The 26,376-nt window shown below is 41.1% G+C and overlaps 3 protein-coding genes across 6 annotated transcripts; 1 reads left to right on the top strand and 2 right to left on the bottom strand.

Annotated features, from left to right (window-relative positions):
• Positions 1–775: 775 nt before the first annotated feature.
• alg5 (ALG5 dolichyl-phosphate beta-glucosyltransferase) lies at positions 776–8,083 on the bottom strand. The gene is made up of 10 exons (XM_076273562.1): positions 7,704–8,083; positions 7,248–7,419; positions 5,946–5,992; positions 5,255–5,323; positions 4,134–4,226; positions 3,703–3,816; positions 3,442–3,501; positions 3,180–3,331; positions 1,797–1,882; positions 776–1,379 (listed from the first exon to the last, which is right to left on the bottom strand). The coding sequence occupies exons 1-10, from the start codon at positions 7,767–7,769 to the stop codon at positions 1,264–1,266; spliced, it is 975 nt and encodes a 324-aa protein (XP_076129677.1). The 5' UTR covers positions 7,770–8,083; the 3' UTR covers positions 776–1,263.
• Positions 8,084–8,484: 401 nt separating this feature from the next.
• exosc8 (exosome component 8) lies at positions 8,485–10,818 on the top strand. Its single transcript, XM_076273563.1, has 11 exons — positions 8,485–8,525; positions 8,805–8,841; positions 8,943–9,006; positions 9,104–9,177; positions 9,268–9,313; positions 9,411–9,516; positions 9,596–9,641; positions 9,723–9,819; positions 9,935–10,055; positions 10,268–10,374; positions 10,593–10,818. Exons 1-11 carry the CDS (start codon positions 8,509–8,511, stop codon positions 10,703–10,705), a joined length of 828 nt encoding a protein of 275 aa, XP_076129678.1. The 5' UTR covers positions 8,485–8,508; the 3' UTR covers positions 10,706–10,818.
• An 841-nt stretch (positions 10,819–11,659) lies between these two features.
• supt20 (SPT20 homolog, SAGA complex component) lies at positions 11,660–23,374 on the bottom strand. 4 transcript variants are annotated; one of them, XM_076273545.1, is made up of 24 exons: positions 23,180–23,374; positions 22,680–22,770; positions 22,529–22,564; positions 22,316–22,441; positions 22,039–22,165; positions 21,768–21,871; positions 21,358–21,474; positions 21,115–21,168; positions 20,358–20,497; positions 18,882–19,038; positions 18,686–18,742; positions 18,501–18,572; positions 18,131–18,300; positions 17,812–17,844; positions 17,559–17,676; positions 17,204–17,300; positions 16,634–16,783; positions 16,098–16,413; positions 15,517–15,650; positions 14,466–14,521; positions 14,233–14,343; positions 13,925–14,021; positions 12,922–13,022; positions 11,660–11,907 (listed from the first exon to the last, which is right to left on the bottom strand). In XM_076273545.1, exons 2-24 carry the CDS (start codon positions 22,680–22,682, stop codon positions 11,761–11,763), a joined length of 2,523 nt encoding a protein of 840 aa, XP_076129660.1. In that variant the 5' UTR covers positions 22,683–22,770; positions 23,180–23,374; the 3' UTR covers positions 11,660–11,760. The 4 variants fall into 4 exon arrangements, with proteins under 4 accessions (XP_076129660.1, XP_076129659.1, XP_076129661.1 ...); XM_076273544.1 differs by having other exon boundaries at positions 23,271–23,374; XM_076273546.1 differs by having other exon boundaries at positions 15,517–15,647; positions 23,271–23,374.
• Positions 23,375–26,376: the final 3,002 nt, after the last annotated feature.

Here is a 26,376-nt window from a genome sequence, read left to right as displayed (position 1 = left end):
GCTACTAACCCACCTTTGTAATCGAAGGTAGGCTATATATTTATATATATATATATATATATATATATATATATATATATATATATATATATACCTGTGTAGTTTTAGGTTTCATCATTTCAAAAATAACCCCCAGATGAATGGAATGCCAACAGTCTAACGTTACACAAACAAGTGCACAAACTGCAATTTCAAACCGGCCAGAGACGGAGAGGGAGGGGGTGTGGAGGGATAGCTTCCTCAGACAGACTGACTGGAGAGGAGGAGGACGGGGCAAACAGGATGTACTCCCCACGGTACGCAGCAGTCCACAAAGTGATCTACATTAACAGGCCCTTAATCTTTGCCAGACCTCAAACTGGTCTAATAGAAGTTAACAGGGAGATTTAATTTGGATTCAAGAACTGTAACTGTACTTCAAGAGATGAACTTCCCTTTGCATTCCAAAAGTTGCATCACGGTCACTATATATGTATATATATATATATATATATATATATATATATGCATATAAATGGAAAATGACTGAGATATTCTATTCTACTATTCTGCGAAAAATATTTAAGTTCACAAGGATTGCAAGGATACAATTGTTGTCGGTGCAGTCAGCCATTGTGCAGGACCACGTTGGTTTATATTTATATATTTAAATTTCTTAGCAGACACTTTTGTCCAAAACAACATACACTGTACTTTAATCAAGGACCAAACAAAACAAAACGGAAAGGTAGCTCACCCCTGCCCTCAGAATACCCAATAAAGAAAAACTCCATAATGTTTTTCATTGTTGTTTATTTCAGTTTTCTGAGCCTGAGCTGCCTGCAGAGACCATTTTTTTTTGACAGTGTACTCACGGGATGGGCAGCTAGCGGATTGCGAGATGTTGTTTACTGAATGTGACAAAAAATTGTATGGGCTTGAAATTACATATGATCGCTGACTGCACCTTTAAGGTGAAGACATTGAAAGACCAACATTTTCCACATTTCAGCTTTTATTGTTTATTATTTGGCTGATTGCATTTGGTCTTTCACCAATCAAAACATTCTACATTTCTAACCCTTCAAAAAAGACAGTAAGGAAAAACATACAAAAATTATGATCTCATAAGCTCTACAGTGTCAGTGTTTGACACATAAAAAGTAACTGTTCACTGACTGAAAATACAGTGCATGTAATTTGTGGCTATGCCACCAAACATGATACCTTGGTGCAACTCACAAACATCTGCTTGTGAATTAGCATGAATTAAGGGCAGGGGCTCTACTGGGTCTTTCTAGGAGACTCAAGCCTCCAGGCACCAGTGATATAACGCAGTCTGATGAAGATGAGGTCTCTGCCCATCTGCAGCCAACTCCAGAAGGGTACCAATTTTGATCCTGACAAGAAATTGACCACAGAACATAAAACACACAAAAAAAAACCCCACTGCAGATGATTACCAGGGGGTATTGCAAGTGTGTGGTTTCGTGAAAACCTTTTGTAATTTAATCAGAATAAGTGACAACAAACAACCACAAGTTATAACAAAACTGTAGAGCCATTTCTTATGAATCACATACTTGGAATACCCCTTTGGACTGACATTTGCACAGCAATACTTTTTAGGATAATTTAACTTCAGTTCTTTTTAACTCAAGTTTCCACAACAATAAAGTAAAATAATCTTCTAATTATCTGCTTTACCATAACTATATTTTCTCAAAATGTGCCTGAACAGACCAACATAATTTGCAAAGTTACAGACAAAATAGAAGCAGCATACATTTAAAAAAGTTAACCCGTTTCAAACTCACCTTCAATCTCTGTCCAATTAACAGCCACCTCTGCTATTGGTATTTTGAAGCACTGGGCAATGTACAAAAGTTCAACATCAAAAGCCCTTTAAAAGGAATCACAGAAAGTCCACACATAACTAAATAACATGGAGAGAAATTTCTAATCTCCAAAGCCTTTCAGTAGGAAATACTTAAATGAGATTAACTACACCACCATAATAACCAACAGCCTAGTTACAGTTTTTTACAGAATGGTACAGTAATTCTCAAAACTGATTGTTCAAACTACATATCATCTTATCACTTGTGCACATCACTGTAGCACTTTCTCCTCATTTTGAAAAAATAGCCATTCTTTCATATATCCATGCAACTGATTTTGTACAAATGTCTGCTGTTTTTTTTTACATTTTCAATGGCTAATGTCATGTTGTTCAAAATGCACTACTGGTTCCCTGCTGAATAGTCCTACCCCAGAAAACAAATTGGCCTTATTTCATCGCTTGTGTCATTACATGTGTTGAACTAGATGTCATAACTAGTTTTCACAGTCTGTCTAGCATATATAAATATATGTCACCTGACAGACAGGATAGGATAGAATAGAAAGATGTAGGTGCACAGTTCTGACCCAGGGGTGTTTTACTGTATATTGGTCATTTTTAATTTGCACACTGCTGTAAAAGCCTTTGTTTACTTTATACTGTCACAATGTCTTGTCAACAGAAACAATTTTGAAACATATCCATTGTCTTGATATGAACCCCCTCCACACATAACTTTGTAGTTTTGAAATAGAAAATAGTGCTGCCTTGCACATTGCCCATTAGAAAATACTTAAAGAGTAAACTGTGATATGGACAACAAAACAAAACAGTTTGACTATCTAGACATAAACAATGACATCATGAATAGTCATTTTGATTGCACTGACCGTTTTTTTGGTATACATTTGCTTTTGAGGCATAAACTAAAGCTTTTGCAGGTTATCCACTATGCGGTGCAGTTTGCACTAAGCCTAATTGAGTATTGTACTAACTGTTGTGCAAATGTGCATTATGATTCCAGAAATGCACCAAAGCGACTGAGAAAAACTGTAACACTGGTAAAAGCTTGCTAACATGTTGACTGTCAGCTTTTGGTATTATTGTTGGAGATGACATGAATGACAGGTGTATTCATGTGTTCCTCACACGGCCACATATACCATCAAAATGAGTTTGAAGATGATACCTAAACTAGCTGCTCCTTCAAACATAACTCAAAAATTGGCAAATTGTTGCTTTCCATAGTTTTTGTTTTCTTGCAACTAAACATTTAAATGTATAATGATGTTAACTATTCATAACATCAGTTTGTATAGGAGTTATGTGCAAATGGTGATGAACAGAGATGGCATACCAGCGTTCTACGTGCAGACTGCAGAACGTTTTCAAGGCTGCCTCTCGTGTGAAGAGCTTGAAACCACACTGTGTGTCCCTGATCCCCCTCACACAGAAGAACCAGACCAGGAAGTGGAACCCATACATCAGGAATGTGCGGAACATGGACCGCTGCAACAGGGCAGAACAAAGCAGACCGTATTACAGATCAAATAGGCTACAAACAATGCAGCGGGAGGAAGCAAATGAGCAGAGCTGGAGAAATGTTAAGTGGTGTTTACCTGAGCAACCGACTTCTCCTCTAAGTGGGCTCTGGATCCACAGGCTATGGCCATATTATCCTGCAATAAACATCAGCATGTTAAAACAAGGAAGAGCACGGTCACAGTGGCAGGATAGCACACAGAAATAACTGGAGGAACCATATCTCACATTATATCCGAGGCTTAAATCCTCTAAAGTGTAGTCTTTCTATAAATTCTTTAAAATTCTTCTCAGCATATAGTCTTTAAATGGTTACTTAATGGGTTTAGCACACATACAGGCTTGGGACTGAGGTCCTGTAAGCCTGCTTCCACCTTCTCAAGGTCTTCAAATTTGGTGGCCCCATCGGCGTCGGCCATGAGGATAAGTTTGCCACGGGAGCTAAGAGTTCCCTAGGAGACAGAACATCGTAAACACGGCTCGGAGTTACTTCACAGCAAGAACCTTTGGGTTTCCTCACTCCTTGTAAGCTCAATGACATTTGTTTTAATACAACAAGTCAACTGTTGTGACAAGTATGACATGAGCCATGTCTGTATTTATGTCTCTGACCTTCTAGAATGGTCCATTCTTACACAGCAAAGGAGGGTGTATGTGACTGTCAAGATGTTTGATGTGTAAAAATACCATCATTATAACAACAATCATAAGGTAGTGTGCTATAATATTCTACAGAAGTAAACATATAGAAAGTATGGAGCTAGATTACCATTCTGACTGCTCCACCCTTGCCACGGTTCTTCACCAGAGTTAAGACTCTCACTTTGTCTGCGCCATACTTCTCTGTGTAACCTAAGGCAACCTTAAAAATAATGAGTATTTGAATTAAACAATGAAAGTCATGAATTTGAATAAATGAATTTCTCTTAGTCATGGTTAATAGACAGTTCCCATTAAAGGCAATGCCATTTTTACATACACTCTAGCAATAATGAATGACAACACCACTGATTTTACTTGCTGAGATTTGAAGTGCCTCGTAAAGTGTGCATCCTTTGATAATTAAGATATGGGATATTCTGTGTCAAATCAGATAAGACTGTTGCTGCACCGTACCAAGTACCGGTAAGTGTTTTTATCTATGACTTAAACATGGTACATCATTGGCACTTTATACACAAAATGACTATAACTTGAGCTATTCCCACATTGACTTTCATGATCCTACTAGCTATACCACATACCATTTTAGTTCTATGAAATTTACCAAAATGCAACCACATCTCATTTTATATATTAATGTGCATTTGTTGTGAAGGCCTCACATATTGCCTCAACATTAATTAAGTATTGTGTTTGCTAACAAAATACTGATTGATGCCATGTTGGTACAAAAAAATAGTTTACAAGACCCTCAATACCACCAGTTTTGCACTTTGTTCCAAATCTAGGGCCTTATATAAAACTAATGGACGCTGTACACACGTTTAATGGTCCAGTCATACTGAGAACCTGTTTGTCTGCCATCCTACTAAGTCTGGACAGGCTAGGAATAATACTTTTTAAGATATATGTGCCCAAACATGGCCTCCAAGATAAGGGATTTATAAGGGAGTGTCAAAATTATACAAAAATGAATTAACAAAAATATTGTACAGGTCTTAGTTTTGGGACGTAAATATTAGGTAGACAAACTTTGAGCAAAGTCTGAGATGGTTCAGCAACGGTGTTTTTTGGATTCTGTCTGATTTGACAGGGAATGACCCATATATTTAACTAAAACATGGATACTACCCACATAAAAGGCAATTGACTCCTGAATCTACTATCTGTGAACACTGTTTTTCAACATTTCCCATCAATACTGAATAACAGAATGCAATCTTGTACCTCGGATGTCTTGTCTTTGCTGCCATCATCAACAATAATGACTTCATAAGAAAAGGAAGGCTTCTGCTTCTGCAAAGACACATGGAAAATGAAAATGAACTACATGCCACTTGTTTTCTGTGCATTACTGCCCCCTAAAGTTGGGAAGATGCATAACATGTTTCTTCCTAAGTTCCCCCAAGGGCAGATTCTTCTCAAATTCACACAAGATCTGCTTACATATAAACAGCAAGGTCTTGGTTGTTCATAGCCTAATTATGATTAGAAAGACTATACAAGTGATCCTCTTGTGCACTGCTGTCAAGGTGCAGTCAGGGATTTTACGCAATTTAAAACCATAACATTTTTTGTCACATTCAGCAATCATCTCCTCATGACCACTAAAGCTGCCCATTCCGTGAGTACACTGTAAAAGAAACCGGTCTCTGTAGGCAGCCCAGGCTCCGAAAACTGGAAACAAAAAGTGGGGGCAGCCTGTCCCCCAAACAAAAATGAAACCCTGCATTTAATTTCTCTGGGAATACTCAAGGTAGGGGTGAGCTACCTCTCTGCTGCGTTTCGTTTGGTCCTTGATTAAAATATAACATTTTCTGCACAAAAGCGTCTGCTAATAAATTTCAATATAAACATAAACAAACACCACTTCCTGCGTAATCCCTGACTGCACCTTTAAGAGAGTCAGTATACACACCTGTCTTTTCTCCAAGTACTCCATAGTCTCCTCCATCATCACAGGCACTACAAAAAGGAGCACGGGCAAATATACAAGTGAAAAAGATAACATTAAAATAACCTACATTTGGTTGGCTATATATGCGAAGATGAGAAAACATCTTATACAAGAAGGTATAAGAATTATAACCAGTGGTGGACGAAAGTACACAAATCCTGTACTTGAGTGAAAGTAGAGATACACATGGTCAAATGTTACTCAAGTAAAAGTAGAAGTCCTCCTTTTACATTTCCACTTGAGTGAAAGTACAAAAGTACTTGCCTTCAAATGTACTTAAGTATCGAAAGTAAAAGTCCTGAAATGTATAACTAACAGTTGCATTTACTTTTGTTGAAATTATTCGGCACAGACATAGGCAGAGCCTTTCTCCTTCATTCAAGGACAAATTCAACTAATAATTGTTGTATGTAAAAATAACTAAAACAAACTAATGTGATATCTTATCTTAGATACTTCCAAGTAACCACTTTTTGCTTTGTTGAATGCTTTACACTTTCGGACCAAATCAAGACGTTCCCTTTTGTGTTTGATAGTGTCAGATTGTCTATCATTGTCTATCTATCATTGTCTATTATTGTCTATCAGCATTCAGCATTTGCTCGATGGCGTCATGAGGCTAGTTATGATCAAGGGGTCAACAAGGTACAGTAAATTGTGGATATAACAATAACATAGGTTAGGCAACACCATTATTTAAAGCCTAGCTCACTTAATAGAAAATACAACACATGTTGTAAGTACACATGTATTTGGACAGTCTTTTTTCCAAAAGGAACTTCAGCTGTACTTCAGCGGTCACAAAATGTAGTCGAGTAAAAAGTAAGATATTTGGCCTAGAAATTTACTGGAGTAAAAGTAAAAAGTTTAACAAAATTGAAATACTCAAGTAAAGTACAGATACATAAAAAAGCGACTTAAGTACAGTAATTGAGTAAATGTACTCAAGTAATGTCCGGCACTGATTATAACCAATAAAAAAAATATGCTGCAGATATATTCCCTACAGAAGAGATTAAAAATATAGTATTTTGATTCATGAGAACTGTCTCTGAGAATTTTCATCATTTTACAGTTATGCTAAAACAACAGTTGCTACCAGCACTACAAAGGGCTTACAGAAGCTTATATTGAAACCAACCAAACAGGTTGCACAAACAGTGCCATGAATGAATGAATGAATGATCCATAATGATGAACCATAATATGATGAACAAGGTTTTGTCACACCTAAGGTAACTTACACCGAGTAAGGTAACTTACATCTTTGTTCCTCATTGTAAGAGGGTACTACTATTGACAGCTCCAGTGAATGAGGGTCAAACAGGCTGGGGAAGCTCTCCTCCTTCCCCTGGGCAGTGAGGAAATATTTCTCCTTCTCATGACGACCTAAATCAACCATCCCAGAGGCACTGACGTGCGCTATAACTACAACCTGTAGTTCAAATGAAGCAAGACAGTACATTGTTTACACTGAGGATGACCTCTGACATGCACTGTTGGAGAGTTCTGATACTTCCCAATGATTCATTTCTATTCCTTGAGTTTCCTTGAAATAGTCTACTCACACATTGTTTAACCCATATAAACCAACTTAAAGTTTACTTCATGATTTAGTACAATATGTTTCCAAGAGACAACATTTTGTGGTTAAAAGTAAGACAAATGTTTAATCTGGCTGAGGGGAGGTAGCCTACTAATCAGAGTAGAAACACTTACCAACAGTAAAACAAGCGCTGCCAACGAAACCAGACATTGAACTAATTCACAAAGACAAAAATCCATTCTCCATTCCAAAAAGACACCCGTGGTGAATATTGGCAGCAATCTAGCAACCTAGATTCAACTGATCAACTAATAGCGAGTGACTAGATAGGCTAGTCACTTTCTGCTAGCAAGTTTTTTTCAGTGGTTCAAAAACACTCATTGGCGACACAGGCTGAAAAACTAAAATATCTACAAAAACTACCAGCTAATTGATAGTTGGTTATTCCCACCTCTGCGAATCTCTAAAAAGCTCACGTTAAACTTGAGAAAGCCAGCTATGCAGTCACTTCCATTCCATTCACAGAGAAACACCTATGCGGAAGTCCATCATGTCATGACAAACCACATCATCGCTATCAGCCAAGAGGGTGAGCACGATGGAAACTTTGTAGCACAAGGGGAACTGCGACCACTAGTGCTTGGAGATTTACCTACACTACAATATACACAAATGTACCGGCTTAATGTAGAGAGGTCTGGTAAAATGAATCATGATAAATTATATCTACTTCGGTCAAATACAACGTTGGTTATGCAACATGCTGTTACTGATTATATCAGGATAGTTAAAAAATCAGCAATGTTTCGTAATTTCAATTTCAATTTTTATTTCGCTTATTTTGTTTTATTTTTTTTCATTACCATAGGTTAGAACATAGTAAAAGCCAGCGTTTACACCACACACATAATCCGACTGTACGTGTCGAATCTGCAGACGCCAGAATCAACGTGCACTCACGTGGTAAATCAAAACATCATGGCGGAAGGATTCAAGTAGGTGTTACACCTCACACTAAATAGATGTTTTTAAGTCAATGTGAAAAGCTAAGCTTTAATGTTTGTTATCGTATTAAAGGGGAGAATGACTATGAGAGAAGCAGAATTAAATTCAAGAAACAGTGCCATGCAATAAAGCATCTTAATTTAAGCCTTCCGTTTGGTCACTTAGCTGTCAGCTAACGATAGCTAAATAATGTGTGATCAGTGATCACTTTTTCAGTAAAGAATAATGCATAGATTAGTAATTTGGTTCCATTTCTTAATTGTGTTCAGGACTGCAGACCCGTTGGAATATCACAAGAGTTTCTTGGTAAGTTCCTCAGACACGTGTGAACATTTGTGCTGTAGTACGCGTTTGTGCTGGTTGACAAAAAGTGATGCTGGTTGACGTCAAAGCATGTTCTCTCGTAGAAAGAAAACTGTCGTCCTGATGGACGGGAACTTGATGAGTTCAGGACAACAACGTTAAATATAGGTATGCCATGCCATGCTTGGTGTTTGTATATACTCGTGTCAGGTTTGTGTGTGGTTTAAAAGTGGCATATTCGGCTTCAAATACCCTCTCTCTCCAGGTCCCATATCAACAGCTGAAGGTTCTGCCTTGGTTAAGATTGGAAACACAACTGTGATGTGTGGCATAAAAGCGGTAATCCTCTAATTCATTTCAAATCAATATGTTCTACACCACCCACAAACACATAAAAAAAAACATGCACTTCTGATTTATTTTGTGTAGGAACTGGCCCTTCCTCCATCTGATACACCAGATAAGGGCTACATAGGTAAGTTGTCTATGAGTACTGATTGGCATTACTAATTTTGTGTTACCACTCAGTGTTTTCTCATAGATATTTTCTGCCATTTGTTTTCATGTTTTAGTGCCCAATGTGGACATACCCCCACTTTGCATGTCAAAGGTCCGGTCTGGTCCACCTGAAGAGCAAGCTCAGGCTGCTAGCCAGTTTATCGCTGACATAATAGAAAGGTATGTGATGGTCTCACCCCCACTAACTGCTGTGGTTTGCTGTTTCACTCAGTTTTAGTAACAATCCTCTCTTGTTCAGTTCAGAGATTATCCGGAAAGAAGACTTGTGTATTGAAAAGGAAAAGGTAGAGCTGAATCATTTTTAAATAGTATTTGAGTTTTGAAAAGTTGATGAAGACTAACATTACACTTTACTGGGTTCACAGCTTTGCTGGGTTCTGTACTGTGATATAATGTGTTTGGATTATGATGGAAACTTACTGGATAGCTGCATTGTTGCACTGCTTGCTGCCCTTAAGAACAGTAAGTTATTTTCCATGCCAAATAGTCGAAACCATACAGTCTATGGTCGAAACATATATAACAAAGAATACATTCTACCTAAGTCTGTACAACTGATTTGTCAATTAATTTTCAGCACTACTCCCAAAGGTCACAATAAACAAAGAAACAGACCTACCTGAAGTGGATCTCTTAGAGAAATGCCCCATTAATATAAATAGACAACCTGTTGGGTCTTCATTTGCTGTATTTGACAAGTAAGCCTGTCTTTTTCTTTTGAGAAAGTTATGCACACACAAAATTCTATAGAAATGTTGTCATATTTATGATTTTGTATGTGAATGTTTTACTATTGTGGCGATGATGGACCTCAGATGTAGGGCCAATCTATTTGTCAATCTACAAAATGTAACATGGTAGGTGGGACATGAGTCATAGAGCAACCCACAAACCTTGTTCCTTTTTTTAGCACGATCATCATCGTTGATCCCACGGCAGATGAGGAGAGCTTAGCTACTGCAGTCATGACTTTGGTCATAGACGAAGAGGGCCGCCTGTGTACTGCACACAAACCAGGTATGAACACCTCTTATAAGAATGGTTAGTATTTCTTTTCACATTGCAGCTTCTGTATTTTTACCATTAGCTGTGTACTCGTTGTGCTGTAGTTTGTAGGTGTTCAACTTGTGTAAAATTGCTTTTCTAAGCTATATAATGATGGCAAAAAAATATATTACAACAAATGATGTTACAAGTGCAATCAAGGTTAAGAGTTTCTATTCTCTCCATTACAGGCGGTACTACACTCTCTGGGGAGAAACTTCAAGACTGCATGGGTCGGGCAGTCACACGGCACCGAGAGATCAGCAAACTGGTGGACAAAATCTTACAGAGTATGAAGAAATGATGGGACACATCAGATCTGTTTTTCTTTTGTCTAAAAATTTTATTTTCCACTGTCAATATATACTTTGTTTTCTATCACAATAAAACTGCTGACAAAGACCATTTATAAAAATCTGTCTTAGCCACCAGATATTCTTTTTTTTTCACATAGACCATTCCCTTCACCATCAACAGCTCAGGAATATACACAAGCTTTCTGTACTTACAATAAAATGGTGGGATGTGCTCCATTTACAAAAAAAAAGAAAATAGTAATCAATGCATGCTATGAACAGGCCCTTCATTCAGTTAATGACTCTACTGTATTCTCAAATACATGAAGTTGAGAAACGGAAGAATCAGGCACATCTGTTAAACTCTACAGTTAACTATAGTTTTACTCCTCATTTCCACTGGAAGGGCTATTCGTGTGCTGAAATGAAACAATGCTGTAATGAACCCAACAACAGTCTGAAATTCAGCTTTGGACTACATGGTAAAACTGCATACAAAAACGCAGAACAGTTTCTTTTGTCACATAACAGCAGAGCAAGAATCAACAAGGCCCGTTCTTAACACTGTTTATGAAATTCGGCCAGGATTTAAAAGAAAGAGTTTAAAAGTTACCTTCTATCAAGAAAGAAACATAATTTCTAACAACTACGGTCTGCCTGGTTTGTTTGATCATTTCATCAGTTTGGTGTTAGGCATTTGTTTGCCTTTGATAACCTAAACCTACACCTCGAGAACTACTACATCCTGGACCTTGTTTAATGTCAAAACAAATGCCATTTGGTGTATCAAGTTCTTTTGTTAAAAATGTATTAAGAGTTACAATCATAATTTACATACAAAAAATGCACAGCCTCTCTAAATATAGGTTCACCCTTTTAAAATGCTTTTGTCGAAAATGTACATAATGAGTTTGCCACCTGTTTCTAGGACTGTGGATTATAAAAATGATAAAAGGTTGGTCTCTGGGGACATTTCCACAGACACATTTGTCTTTATTTAGAAGAGAGGAGTTGCAGCGGCGTGATTTTGTGAATTTGGAGGAGGTTTGGGGTGTGGGGGGGTCTAGGGTGTGCTGCGCTTCCGTTTACTTCTTGCTTGGCTGGCGGAATGCTGCTGTTGCTGTGGCAGCCCCACCTGCGCTCCCGCCCCCGCTGCCATAGCCATTTGCTGCTGCTGCTGCTGCTGCATTTGGTGCTGCAAGAATTGCAACTGAAAGGCAAAGGACAAAACAAAAGGTTAACAGATGCAACCGAGCTAAACCTTATCAACAGGCAACCATCTATTCAAGGGATGTGATAACGAGAGAGAGAGCAGCAAGACAAAAAGGTTAGTGTTGATGCATGGATGAGAGCGCTTTGAGGCTGGGGGAAATGGAGAGGGAGGGAAGGAAGGAAGGAATGGTTGGGGAAGAAAAACAGGCTACACACACACACACACACACCACACTTGAGGCAGTGGCCGAAAGTGCGCAAGAGGGGTGTAGTCAAGCAGCACCAGTGGCACAGACAAATCTGCCACCAGGCCTTGTGCAGACCTCTGTGTGAGCCACAGACTAACAGAGCCCTGTGGCCATGCCTGGAACTGCAGTAAGTCAGCAACTTCAACTCATCACGCTCCTTAGCCAGGCTTTGTTTTACAGAGTGCAGGAAGAAGGAATGACTGGGTTCTTATGTGTTGGTTTATCTTTATGTGTGGTGGGTAAAACAGGAGTATATAACAGAGGGATATTCATGATATATGACCTATTTGTATAAAAAATATAAGATCCTTATTTTAAGTTTTTAACTTTTGTGCAAACATGCCTTGCAACCTTAGGAAACATGCCACATGAGCAACTGCCATTTCAGTAGTGAGTGCCACAAGCTCTGCCTGAGTGCATTACAGGAAGGAAGGGTTTTTTGTGTTACAATACACAATTTAGCTTTAACACCTACACAAAGAGTACAGATAACTTCGATGTATATCATGTGACTTATTGGCTGCCGATGATATCTAGATTGAAACTAGCCATCCCATTAGGACATAGCTTTCTATTGTACAGAGTTTACAGGTTTACAGTGTGAAGAGCGTGGGGAAAGGATGAAGACACGTATCAGAACACCTCTAATGATATCAGCAGCCCTCCTCATCGCAGCAGCCACAGCAGCTAGGGAGGGTGGAAAGCACATGGCAAAACACAAGAGAACGTCTAACAGGTGAGCTCAGTCAAAGTTGCTGCATTACTTGGATCTGTGGCTGGTGCTGCTGTTGCTGCTGTTGCTGGAGCCTTGGAGACGGCAGGCTGGGCCCAGGCCTCTCCAGACCGCAGCCCAGCTGCGACAGCACTATGGGCAGGCACCCGCGGTGGGGGGAGGGGGCAAGGGGTGGTCGGGGTTGTGGTAATGGGCCAACAATAGGGAGGGGAGGAGAAGAGGGATGGGGAGGGTAGGGTATGGGGGGGAGGCAGGGTCAACAACAGAAACTCAATACAGAATGTAGCAGAAAAAGGATACATTTTTTTTAGATATGTTTGAAAAAAACAATGAATCTTCCGATTAATTTTTGATGAGCCTACTTAAGCTGTTAGACTAAGATGTATTAGTCTATTTTTGGGCTGTTAGTATATATTATGTTTAAAAGGCAACTCCACTACAGTTGTGGGCTAAATGTTTACTATATGTACTGTTAGATGGAGTGTGTGGATGCAACTAAACAAAGCTGCGAAATTTTAAGTTCAGAAAGGAAAAGTCCTTCCGTGTTTCGACTCTTTTCCTGAGCACCGAAGCAATAGATTTACTGTACCATTACTACAGACAGAAAAGTTTGACAGCAGCAATGACACTTTTTCCTGAGACATTATAGGCAAAAACAAACCACTATTGGAAAAAATAATGGAAAATTACTACGGAAGACTGCCATGCTTAACATGATCCTGATGAACTAAAAGGCCATTGTTGTCAGATATGGCATAACTGATGTTTTGCCCCACCTGAACAGTTTTCACAATTACCATAGAAATTGCCACACTGAAATGTTGTGCACATCTAGGGAGCTCAACAAGCCCAAAAAGTGACTTAAAAATGATGTTTCATTCATTTAGGTAGCATCCTTGCTGTATGTCCAAAATAGCTGACTGTCACCTAAATGGCCTAAAGTGCCAAGTTTCTGAACTTGGGCTTTCCAGCGCTGGTAACAAGAATGACATTCTATAGTGTAAGTGCAATGATATGTGTGTTTGTGGCCATACCAGCAGCCTGCGAAGACATGAATCCTCCAACTCCAGTCAGGTTGATGACAGCTGTTTGCTGGGCTCCAAGGCCCTGATCAGCACCAGTTTGATCAGTCTGGTCAGACAACAGACAACATTTAATTTGTTGACACAGCTTTGTGAATATATGAAATCAAAACTCTGAACTAAATACAAGTTTAGATTCTTGTATTGTCAAAGCAGATGTCATGCAATTAAGAAACGGTATTATCACACTGGTACCATGTGTAAGAAGGTTCTGAAGTATTATGGACTTTTGGCCTGATCTGAGAAAGCCCCTGACTCACCAACTCCCCCTGTTGTTGTGGGCTGGATGTGGTCGACTGGCTATTCTGCTGCTGCGGGGAAAACTGGGAGAGCTGTGGCTGTTGCAGTGGGTTGAAGATCATCTGAGGGATCTGAGGCACAGGACAATATCATCAGCATAACCCTCTCATGGCAACAGAGGAACCCAGGACTCTCCATTCACAATGGTATCCTACATGCTGTATTTCTTAGGGAACAAGAGCCAACGTCTCACCTGGAGCAGATTCAGAGGTCTTAATCCTTGGGTGTTGTTCAGACTGAATGGGTTCCCTGTTTGACACAAAAAGTAACACTTAGACCAGAACTTGGCTCTTGGCTGTAGAAACAATTAGGGGTGGAACAATACAGTCAACTCACGATTTGTTTTAATACGAGATTCAGGACTATACATACATTCAGGAGTTTGATACACTCACTATGCAGCCTATTCAACACAAACTGAAATAAAACTAGGATCTCAAAGTTAAAGTAAACGACAAATAAAATTGATCAAAGACCCTTCCTAAAAATGAAAGGAAAAATAAGAATAAATCATGTCTTCACATACTGTCTTTTTTGATCCCGTGAGGGAAATTTGGTCTCTGCATTTAACCCAATCGGTGAATTAGTGAAACACAAACAGCACACAGTGAACACACAGTGAGGTGAAGCACACACTAATCCCGGCGCAGTGAGCTGCCTGCTACAACGGCAGCGCTCGGGGAGCAATGAGGGGTTAGGTGCCTTGCTCAAAGGCACTTCAGCCGCGGCCCACTGGTCGGGGCTCGAACCGGCAACCCTCCGGTTACAAGTCCAGAGTGCTAACCATTGGGCCACGGCTGCCCAGTAAATTACCGGTACATATTTTGTAATAGCCATTTTACATTTTTGGACCGTGAAATGCTATGGTGCTTTGTGACATTCCAAGGTTCACATTGTTATTCTTTTTTACCATTGCGGTACAATGGTGCATTGTTACACCCCTAGAAACAATATCTCCCTGCCAATCTCAATGCCATGTTGCACAGGTACAGACACTGTATAAAGAGTAGCCACATCTTCCCTTCACTTTTAAACTATGTTAACCACTTTCTCTTCTAAGCTAAAATAAATACTTTAAAAGAGAAAGTACTGTGCATCGACTCTCAATACGCTTCACAACACTACCCTAACCAGCCCCTCCGTTTGGGTGTGTTTCAGTTCTTTTTCTTTTTGTCCCCCCACACTGGCTCACACATGTCCACTATGCTAAGAGTATTTAGTGAGGGGAAGTGAAGGTGTCATACCAGCCTGCGCTGTGGACTGCATGGTGGGCAGAGCTCCTGACATGAGGCCACCAGAGGGCAGTATTCCACTCAGGTTGATCCCAGGACTGCAGCCCAGCATGGGGTTGGAGCCTCCCATCAACGTCTGCGGACTGCTGTGTACAAGACAGACAAGCAGACACACACGCATGAAAAGAAAGAAAGGAAAGACACACATACAGGAACATGTGAAATAAGGTGAAAGCCTGTTCAATTTCAGTGAATTTTAACTTACGTATAAGTTAAAATTCGTATCAGAATCTCTTGAGTACTTAACTAATTCCATTTATGAAACAGCCTGACAACTGACAAATGTGTCTGTACGGTTCAATTTAACTGTATTTCTTTAGTTTGTTTGAGTTCCTGAGTGCTCACACAGAAAGAAAATCTAGAGGAGAGCTGAGGTCAGGAGCTGAAAACACAAGGCGCCAATATTGGACTAGCATTGCACAACATAAGCATTTATGTGGTCATCATTTAATTTAGTCACATTTGACACAAATGTGGGGCTCATTTGTGTGTCCTCCTCAAAGTGCACAATACCACTGACTACACTCACTTACCAAACGGACCCGACCACGTTGATGAAGTTGAGCCCGGTCGGGCTGGCCATGACCTGGGAGGAAGTGGTGCCGGTACTGATGGATGTGGGCAGGGGGATGGTCATGACGGGCAGGGCCTGGCTCAGCGCCATCTGCTGCTGGGCGAACGGGGCGAGGAGTGTGGGCGGCTGCTGCTGCTGCTGCGCCGCCGCCACCACAGCTGCGTCCTGCGGCGTGGGCGTCACCGACGGCGTGGCACTCTGGCCGTCCGTCGGGTGCGGCGTGGAGCACGGCGTGGTCGTGGGGGTGGGCGTCGAAGGCTTTGGAGTCCCTGACCCTGGAGACAAATAAGCCATGATGAACACATCTGCACAAGACTGCACACATAAAACCACAGCAAGATAAGGGGCCAAAAGCATCCCTCAACTATGTGCATTCATACACATAAATTCATTACGAATGTGTCGACAGTGCCTTTGAGACAGTCCACATTGTGGCGTCTCAGACTATCAGCATGTGGACACTGTCCAGAGGTAGACGTCACAGGGAGCACTTACTCTGTGATGAGCCCATGGGGGAGAGGGCGGCCGGGGACAGCAGGCCGACCTGATCCATGGAGTGCTTCCGGGTCAGGGACTGGTTTTTAGCAGGCGGGGGAGTTGGGCACTTTAGATGACCTGAAGAGGTCTGTGAGCTATATGGATTACCTACAGGAAGGACGAAACATTTGTTCTCAATTTGTTCAAAGAAGAGCCTGCCAGTCTCGGTCAGTAAATTACTAAATATATTGATGAGTGAGGGCACATAGATGCTGAAGGAGATTGCTTTTGTCACAGAGATGCCAATTCAATTGTTTTCAGGTCTGTTAGCTATTAATCCGGGCGGTGGTAGCGTAGTGGTTAAGGAACTGGGCTAGCATGCAGTAGTCAGAAAAGCCGTGCGTTCGATTCCTAGCTTCCACCGTTGTACCCTTGAGCAAGGCACTTAACCCTGAGTTGCCTCTGGGACAATGTAACACTGTCCTTGTAATATAATTGACATAAGTAAATCGCTTTGGGAAAAAAAGCATCTGCTAAATGAATACATTTAAATGTAAAACAGCCTGCTGAGGTATTGGGGAGGGTTACCTGAGGTGCTAATGGCTGGCAGTTTGATGGGAGGTGGTCGGTGCCTAACTCCCTTTCCCAGAACTGAGGACTGCACAAGTCCTGAGAAAGTGTCAGTCTTCACACAAAGAAAGAGGGAGAGAAAGAGAGAGAGAGAGAGACATAGATACACAGCTAAGTCTGATAACAGCATACAGACATTAAGGTGTAAGACTCAACATTGGGGGACACTCCAGAGTTTTGTTAACGTTTAATTCAAAACGTTGGTGTGCTGTCTACAGTACCACTACAGGCAATCTGTAATGGTGAAACAAATGTTGCTTAGACAGCTTTTAGGGCTGTTCCCACTGCGGTGGCTAGCATAAGTGCTCCTCACCTCTGCCTCACGGTTCGGAGAGAGCGGCACCTGGGACACGGAGCTTCCCGAGTTGTGGGACATCTTCACCTGACACTTAACGTCCCTCTCATACACTTCCTTATACTGCTTCAAAAACCTAACACACACACACACACACACGCACACGCACACGCACACACACACACACACACACGTCAAAGACTGCAAAGACGGACAGACCACAAACCTATAAAGTAATACATGAAGATGTATGAACATAACTGAAACCTACCGGTCAGCATCAATCTTTGAACCTATTAGGAACCTGGACCCACATTTAGAGAAAAGAAGAGACAGACATATAAGGTCATTTCAGAGGTATGGATGCATTTGACCACAAGTTTATCACATGTCTTTAGATGGCTGAATAAGTGTCTGAGTACTCGGTGTTAAGAAGTGGCTATGTATATGGTTTGTAAACCTGCGTCAATGTATACTAATCAATTTACATTGCTGTCGTAAAAAAAATGTCAGTCGATCAGTTTCGACAGACTTCAACATGTACTATACGACCATGTGTACTATACACAGCAGAGGCGCGGCTTGCTTACGGTGGATGGATGAGGTGAAGGTCCGGAGCGTCCTCCTCACTTTTGGAGTCTTTGGCGCTGTAGATTTTCCCATAGAACAGGGGATCTCCCACCGACTGGAACATGGTCACCTTCGTCTTCTGAGTCTGACCGTTTACCTCACACTCAAAAATGTAGTCATCTTTCACCTCCTGGAAATGGACAGATGAAAGCAACAACGACAGCGGGGAGTGAATCGTCAAGGGCAGAGAGAATGAGCAGGCCTCCAGCCATAGATGGTATAGCCATAGATGGATGGACATTAGGATTCTACAGCCTGTCTCTAGAAATTGGGAAAGGACAAAGTTCAACACTGAATTCCTAAAGCTTAGGCCAAAACAATATTGCTTACCTTTGCTGGCCAAACCATAGGCTGTGATTCTTCTATTTTCACTGACTTCTCCACCACTGCATACTTCTCCACCTTCAACCAAAGGAAAGGGACAGTTGTGTTAACTCAGATCAAACTGAGAGAACAAAGAATACTGGCCTTGCTTTGAAATTATGTGTTACAAGTGAGAGAAAAAAAAAACCCACGTCGATTTCTGACGGGACGGTGAGCTGGCAGGCACTCTGTTTCCACATGTCAACGCTCTGTCCATGACATGACATGACAGGAAGGAGAGGAAGGAGAGGAGGAAGAGCAGAGAGAGAGAATTGTGTCAATAAGCAACATCTTCACTACAAGACATTTTGCACGCATACTAGACATATCTGGAGGTCGGGGTCTCACATTGCCAGCCTTGGAGATCTTGAGGTCTATTGAGGGTGCTGGTTTCCTCTCCTTCCTCTTCTGCAGGTAGTCAAAGAGCCGGAGCTGAGGCGGCGTGGGGAAGTGGGCCATCTCCAGCTGCCGGTTTAACGCAGCGCGCGAGTGCCTCTTGAAACACCTGTCAACACAATGGAACATGAGTTTTATTATTACAGTGAATAGCTGGAGCAAACATGTGGTAGGAGTTCTCCACCTCTGTGAGTGAGTTATGCTCCATCATATTCTAGGCTATGTCCATATGTAGCCGGGTATTTTTAAATGCAGAGATTTTTGAATGCGTTTTGGCCTTTTGTTCATACAAAAACTCTGTTGTGGGTCACTGAAAATTATCGCTAAAAACTCCAGGCAAAATTGATATGTTCAAAAAGAGCGTTTGCGTGTGCACAGGGAATACAGAGTTTTGGGATTGTGATGTGATTTCCTTTGTTTGAAATGTTTTCAGTCTACAGTTTTAGCAGGCGGGGGAGTTTTTAGTCAACCATCACCATCTGTTTGTTTGATTACTGTTGACAACCTTTCCCTGCTGTTTTTGTGCATCAGTGTGAGCGGAATTATTTTGAAATGCTAGCATTTTAAAAAATACCCAGCTACATGGGACATAGCATAAATGGCAAAAAGATTTGTTTGTAAACAACACCTTGAATATGTTAGAAAACTACAAGGATTGAGAAAAATCTGCTTTCTGGAGTAGACTGGCACAAGATGCATTGTGTGGACATCTGCCTGAATAGGTGTGTTTTTCTGAGTGGTTATTGACATCCTTTTCTGTAATTTCACTGAAACTGTGAATTAAACAGTTTTATGTTTTGCTTACAGGGACTTTAAACAACCACAGCTCTGTATAATTTGCCAGATGTGGGATTTAGATAAATAAAATTAAACTGAGAAGTACTGTTTGAGTAAATTAGATTGATGAAGACAGAAAAACACTCAAGGAAAAACAAGATGCCTCTTTCATCCTCTTTGAAACTCTTGGCATTACTGTTGACAAACAAACAGACCACAGTCTGTGCAGACAGCCAGACAGCTAAGCCAAGGACCTGGCCACTTATTTCTCACCGCTACAACAATCACCACCTCATCTGCAAATCAACATTATACCAGCGTCTCTACTCGCAACATTCATAGAGTGCACCAGCTTGTTCCATACCCACAGCAACATGCATCATTCTTCCAATAAAATTATCCTTTTCCAATGCAAGCTGACTTTATAAATAGGAACACAAAAGTCTCAAACAAACACAGACACACACACACACACACCAAAACAATGTCTCAGATCCTTACAAAACATTCCCCCCTCTTACACAAAAATGACCCCTATTTTTTCCAATGTGGGGTCAGAGCTCAGACCACACTACAAAACCACAGGCGGCTCTAGACCACACACACTAAACTGAAGACAGACATTAGCAGTGTTCGCACACGGCATGTTACCGTTTCATGGAGCGCGTGTTCATCTTCTGTTTGTTGTAGAGAAGGCGGTTGGCTGTGCAGGTCACAGAGATAGAGGGGTCCAGGCAGAGAGGCTCTGCTGTGGCCAAGATCAGCTGAGACTCCAGCTGCAGCTTATCATCCTGACAGGGGAGACAAAAATAACAAACATGCAGGAAAACTACAGTTGGAATGCACTGCTATACAATTTAATATACAACCAATACTGTTTTTAGTTTTTTTTGAAAGTGGACACCTAAAAATTGAAGCAGTCTGTTGGATATGTACATATCAGGCATTCAAAGCTAATGCTTGTTTATCTAATTTCTCCAGGGCTCTAAGAGTTCTGTGGCAAAATTAGTCAGTTAGGCGGGGATCACATTAGCCAGCGGCAAGCGGCAGGTTTCCTATTGTTCTCTATGGTTCGGCAGCAGAACGGTGGCAACGCTGGCGTAACGTTAGCGTTGAACAAGCTGAGCGTTGAACTTGGTTCAACTTTCAAAGCGCAACGCGAGCGTATTTAATTGACAAACCATTTGTGTTGCTTAGGAACGTGATAAAACTTATTACGGTCTGAGCGATGCGTTACGTTTGCCGCTTCCGCTTGCCACTGGCTAATGTGATTCCCGCCTTAAAGTCCATACTAAGTACAACTGGAAGACTAAGATTTAACATAACAGAACTCATGGAACAACAGCCTTTGTCCTGCAAAATCGGACTCATATAATGGTTGGGGTGACCCTTCCAGGGCGTGACTCACCTGGGTCCATCTGTGGTGGTCACTCGTCATCGAATGGACATCACAGATAAGGGTCTGAAAAGACCAGAGATGGAGTTCAAGAGAAAGTGTGAGGTGAAATGATTTTGAAGTGAGGCATCAGTACATGTTTGATGCCACACAACACCCCAAATGTACATTTAGGCTAGGTCCTCGAGCAGGGTGATGCTCTGAAACACGGCTTGGTTTGAATTTCTCCTCTGAGCTGATAATGAGGATAATCACCTGCATAGTAGGTCGTAATAAAATGTGATGGGTTTGACAGGAAGGAATCTTGGTGTTCCCAGACTGCCTGTAGTCTCGGACCTCAGCAATAACGCAGCCACAGTGGAATATATTCACCTTTACATAGTTCAAGAGAGAGGGCACCGGGAAATATTTGCATTAATACAGCTGACACACACCAACTCACCAACATGATGACTGCATTACAATACATTAGTACTTTAATTATACTGATCATTTAAAATAGAAAGTACATTAGGACTTTTAACTATACTAAAGTGAAAAAAATGTCCCTTCATCAGTGCAGTTCTTCCTTCTTTTTTGAAGTACATTACTAGTGATTACATTTAAAAACCCACTGACAGCACAAACACTGACAACCTTTATGACTGGGCAAAGATGACAGTCACCTGTGATTTTTCCAGAAGGTCAACTAGGACAGGGGGCAGCTCCTCAGCGTCGAGGTACTCCAACAATTCTGCCTCTTCATATGGTAGCCGAATAGTCTCTGAATCTAAAGGCAGTGAAGGAGACAAATATGTTTGTGACACTAGGTAAGGTAACAGGGACTACAATAGCACACTAAGACACCCTGACTGTAAGAATAGAGTCTACAAGTGAAGTGTATTTAATAAGTCCTGACTATCCTGATGAAACAGATTAAGCAAGAGCATAACCTACCAGATCCATTCTTTCCCCTCAGCATCAGCGAGTACCCATCATTCCCAGGGTATAAGTTAATCACAAGGCATGATATGGACTCCTGTGCAACCAACTTCTCAAGCAGATTGACATTTCTTCTCAGCTTCTACAGAAAATCACAACTGAGCATGAGCTTGTAGGGCATTTTAAGCAGGTGTGGCCACAGTTATGCAACCACTAGGGTTAACTCTTTATTTGGAGGACTGCTTGACTGAGGTGCAAAAGGGTGATGGAAGTACAGCCAATTCAACTATACCTTCAACTCTGGTTCTTTTTCACATTCTTCAATGTATAACTCGTAGAGTTTCTGATATAATGATTTCCTCCCACTAGAAGAGGCTCTCCTCTTTGCAGGTCGCTGACGAGCGCTTTCAACGATGTACTGAAGAAAGAGGCAACAATGCTATAGATTTTAGAATGCAATGCACATACAAATCTAGTAATCTCCACAAGTAACATCAACATTTACCTCGGCCCGATCCAATGCATATTCCAAACACTGATGCTGTGGATTCAGAGAAAACTATTAGCTACTTTCCTCTAATGTCACGGAGGACTTTCTTACATTTATGCCAGAATAGGTACAAGATCAAAAATTCCAAATTCAAAGAGACACTTACCATTGTTGTACAACACCAGTTGCTATGTGACAGGAGACGTTGCTGCCCTTTCCCCCGACACTGTCACCTCTGCAAATTTACCATCCAAGCCCTAAGACAAGCAAGCAATATTTTAAAACGCGATACAGTTCGTCTTTATGCCTTTATTTGCATTGCAACTAACTTATCTCATCGTTGCCTTCCAACTGCAATAGGCTACATCGATGGCAAACTGTAACCTTTCAACTATGGAGCGAATAGGGTTAGCCAAAGACAGTATTGCTAGCTAGCGAGACATGGCAAGCAAGTTCCCAGCCATCACTGTAACGTTACTGCAAAGATGTGAGTATATATTACAAGTGCTGATGAAAGTTGAATAATCAATAACTGTGACAAGGAACCCTACGTCAAACCGTGTAGCTATGATGATGCCGTAACATTGGTCATCAATGTGTGATCATTCTGGAAGTTATGTTAACAAGAGATTGGCCGTTTCACAGGCTAACTGGTATGCCACTTACCCTGCAATGTCTTCAGGTTAGCAAGTTAAAATGGTGGAAATGCACAAAAACCAAATATGAACAAAAACGCCCGGCGCCATCAAGTACTTACACCGTGGATCGTAATCCCATTGGATGTACATTCCGTGCAACAAGCAAAAATATTCCAATTCCTTCAATGAAGTGAACTCGCGGCAGCCATTTCTCCAGCGTAACAACAAAGCCAAACTTCCGGTGTAAAGGGGGCGGGTCTTGAGCACAAAACTCAAACACCATCCGCTGTAGTTTTTCCTACTTCTCTCTCCTTGGGAATCAACGTTCTACCAGAATGACAGTCATAGACCAAAGTGATTAACTAGTCTTAGCAAAATGTGTTCCTTTTCACGCGTGTTAGAGGAATAGTAGCCTACTTAGGCCCACTAATGATATTAACAATAGTAAAAAAATAAAATAAAAAATACACAGGTCTCCGAGAAAGGCCCAGTAGCCTATACACAGGAACGACTAAAATGAGGCCTACCTAAAAAGACTAACCAAAGGTAGGCCTAGCTCTAGTTCCAAGGTAAGTTATGAATTGTGAAAACATTTTAGAATAGAATTTCCACTCTGTGAAAGCTTAGAATTGAGCTTCTGCAGTTTAGCCCATGTTCCTCCAACACAATGAGATGGAGTGCTGCCATTTTTCATTCATTTTATTTTTTCTAGTGCCTACAAAATCTGTGCCAATGAAAAAGATTACAATACAGACATAATCATACTATGAAATGCATCCCATTCAGGTTGATGAGACTGTGAGACAGGCAAAAGGCAACAACCATCAGGAAAGGTAAGAACTGCAGTATACATTACACTCACAATGGCCATTCCAGAATCCTGTAGCATGGTGTAGTATTATTTTACACACATGCTTGTCTGCAGATGTCTCATGTCAGTTTGTGGAAAACATCCACAGACACAAATGGGTCTATCAGTTCCCAGAGTCAGTGAGAGTGATGCAATTTTGAGCACAACCCCTCCTAGCTACCAGTTACATTTACATGTAATGTATTAATTTAGCAGACAAGATTCAAGATTCAATACTTTAATTGCCATACAACAGAAGTTGTTAGGAATTTGCTGCAGTGTGCTCTACAGTACAACAGACAAGACGACACCAAACAAAGATAAGAAGCCAAAGACATAGACATCAGACATAGTACATTCATTCATGGCTCGTCCCTACATAGGCAAGAGTCAAAAGTGGCAGTTGACATTTTAGGTTTTAGGTTCACTTCCAAAAGTGCAAATGTAACAGGATGATGATGAAAATAAATAAAATAAATATACTGTATAGTACTGTGGTATATAGCAAGAATACAATTAAAACATATTGCTAAAAAAAAACACACTATCCAAGACCTATGCTGGCTTGATCTGCTTCCATGAGGTATTGGTGCAAGGATGGAGAGTTATTTAAAAATCTGATTACACTACAGTATGTGTTATTTAAAAAGCGGGAGGTCTTTGTGTTAATAGCCCTCAGCCTTCTACCTGATGGGAGGATCTTAAGGAGGTGGTTGGCAGGATGAGTTGCATCCAGCATGATTTCATGCCCTTGCGTTGCATGTTGGCCTTGTAGATTTCTGATAAGGGGGTGAGTTTGCAACTTATGATCTTCTCGGCTTCTGTAGCCTGTTCTGAACACTGGCATTTTCATACCAGACAGTAATAGAGAAGGAAAGAATACTCTCAATAGTGGCGCGATAGAATTGCAGCATCCCCTTGCAGGCCACCCCACATTTTCTCAGCTGCCGGAGAAAAAAGAGCCTCTGGTGGGCTTTGTTAATGATACAGCTCAGGTTCTCTCCTCATTTCATAGAGGATGAGACTATGGTCCCTAAGAACCTAAAGCTGCCCACCCGTTCCACCTCTACCCCATTGATGGTCAGGGGCTGGGACACTAGCCCCTTGCGGCGAAAATCCACTACCATTTCTTTGGTTTTTAAAACATTTAATTCTAATTGTGGCGGGAGCACCATTTCACTAGTGTGAGGACCTCGTTCCTGTAAGCCACGTCATCGTCCTTAGAGATAAGCCCTACCAATGTTGTGTCATCTGCAAATGTATACGTCTTGACAGAGTCTGTATGTGATACACAATCATTAGTGTACAGTGAGTACAGTAGGGGGGACACATCCCTGAGGGGCGCCAGTGCTGATGTATTTGACCCTGGAGATTTTGCTGTTTACTCTTACCACTTGTTTCCTATGCAGCAGAAAGTCCAGGACAACTACCATATGTTAATTATATTACAAGGGCATTGTTACATTGTCCTTAAAGCACCTCAAGGTTAAGTGCCTTCCTCAAGGGCACAGTGGAAGCTGGGAATTGAACCCACAACTTTCCTGCTACTGCATTATCCCAGCTCCTTAACCATTACAATATCACTGCCCCATGTTTCAGTTGCTGCTGCACTGTGGCCTAATACCCTGTCTTTTGTCGTGAGGGCACAGAGCTGCATGATGCAGAATCATTTGAAAAGGCAAAAAAGACAGGAGGCACGTCATATTTCAATAAATCATTACACTCCTAGTGACCCTTTCTGTTTCTAACATAACGCCTTTGCTGTTGCTGTATCCTTTCTAACTGACTCGCACCTTTCCATCTCTCTTGTGGCTTATGGCTGGAGGTGTGTAAAGGTAATACTAGTAAAGGAAACCTGCAGTTTGTTTTGTTCGCCTGTAGAGGGCACCGTTGTGTAACTTTTTTATGGAAGCCCTTCGATCGTTCAACTCTACATAAAACTAGATGTACCGCGTAGCGGTACAAAATATGACCGCCGCTCAGTCCTGCACATCCATTCCGCGAAAATAAATCATATTAATGAATTTGTCTCCATCTTCTACTCCATTCCTCACTCTTGAAACTTTTGTGTATGCTTGTTTGAAATGTGTGTTTGCACACATTCCGCACACAAAGTAGCCTACTGGCGCTGCAAAGGTGAATAGATTTGTTTCTGGGCCAAAAAATCTGTAACATTGTTATAAAACCTTTAAAATCTCTAAACAATCACAAGTAGGGCAGTTCATCACAGTCCATCCATTGCAACTGGACTGATGAAAGGTACACCTGTAGGCTACATTGTATTTGGGAAAAGCAGAAGGTAGCAGCATAATGTATTTATTTATTTATTATTAAACAAAACAATCCCTGTCAGTTCCATGCAGTTTTCAACAGCT

The sequence above is a fragment of the Alosa pseudoharengus genome, unplaced genomic scaffold, assembly GCF_046254945.1.
Source record: "Alosa pseudoharengus isolate Yale_2024_CS ecotype anadromous, Long Island Sound unplaced genomic scaffold, YU_APseudo_1.1 YU_APseudo_1.1_scf_8, whole genome shotgun sequence".
Classification (NCBI taxonomy): Eukaryota; Metazoa; Chordata; class Actinopteri; order Clupeiformes; family Clupeidae; genus Alosa; species Alosa pseudoharengus.
The sequence above is the reverse complement of the archived record's forward strand: the minus strand, read 5'-3'. Positions and strand labels throughout refer to the sequence as shown.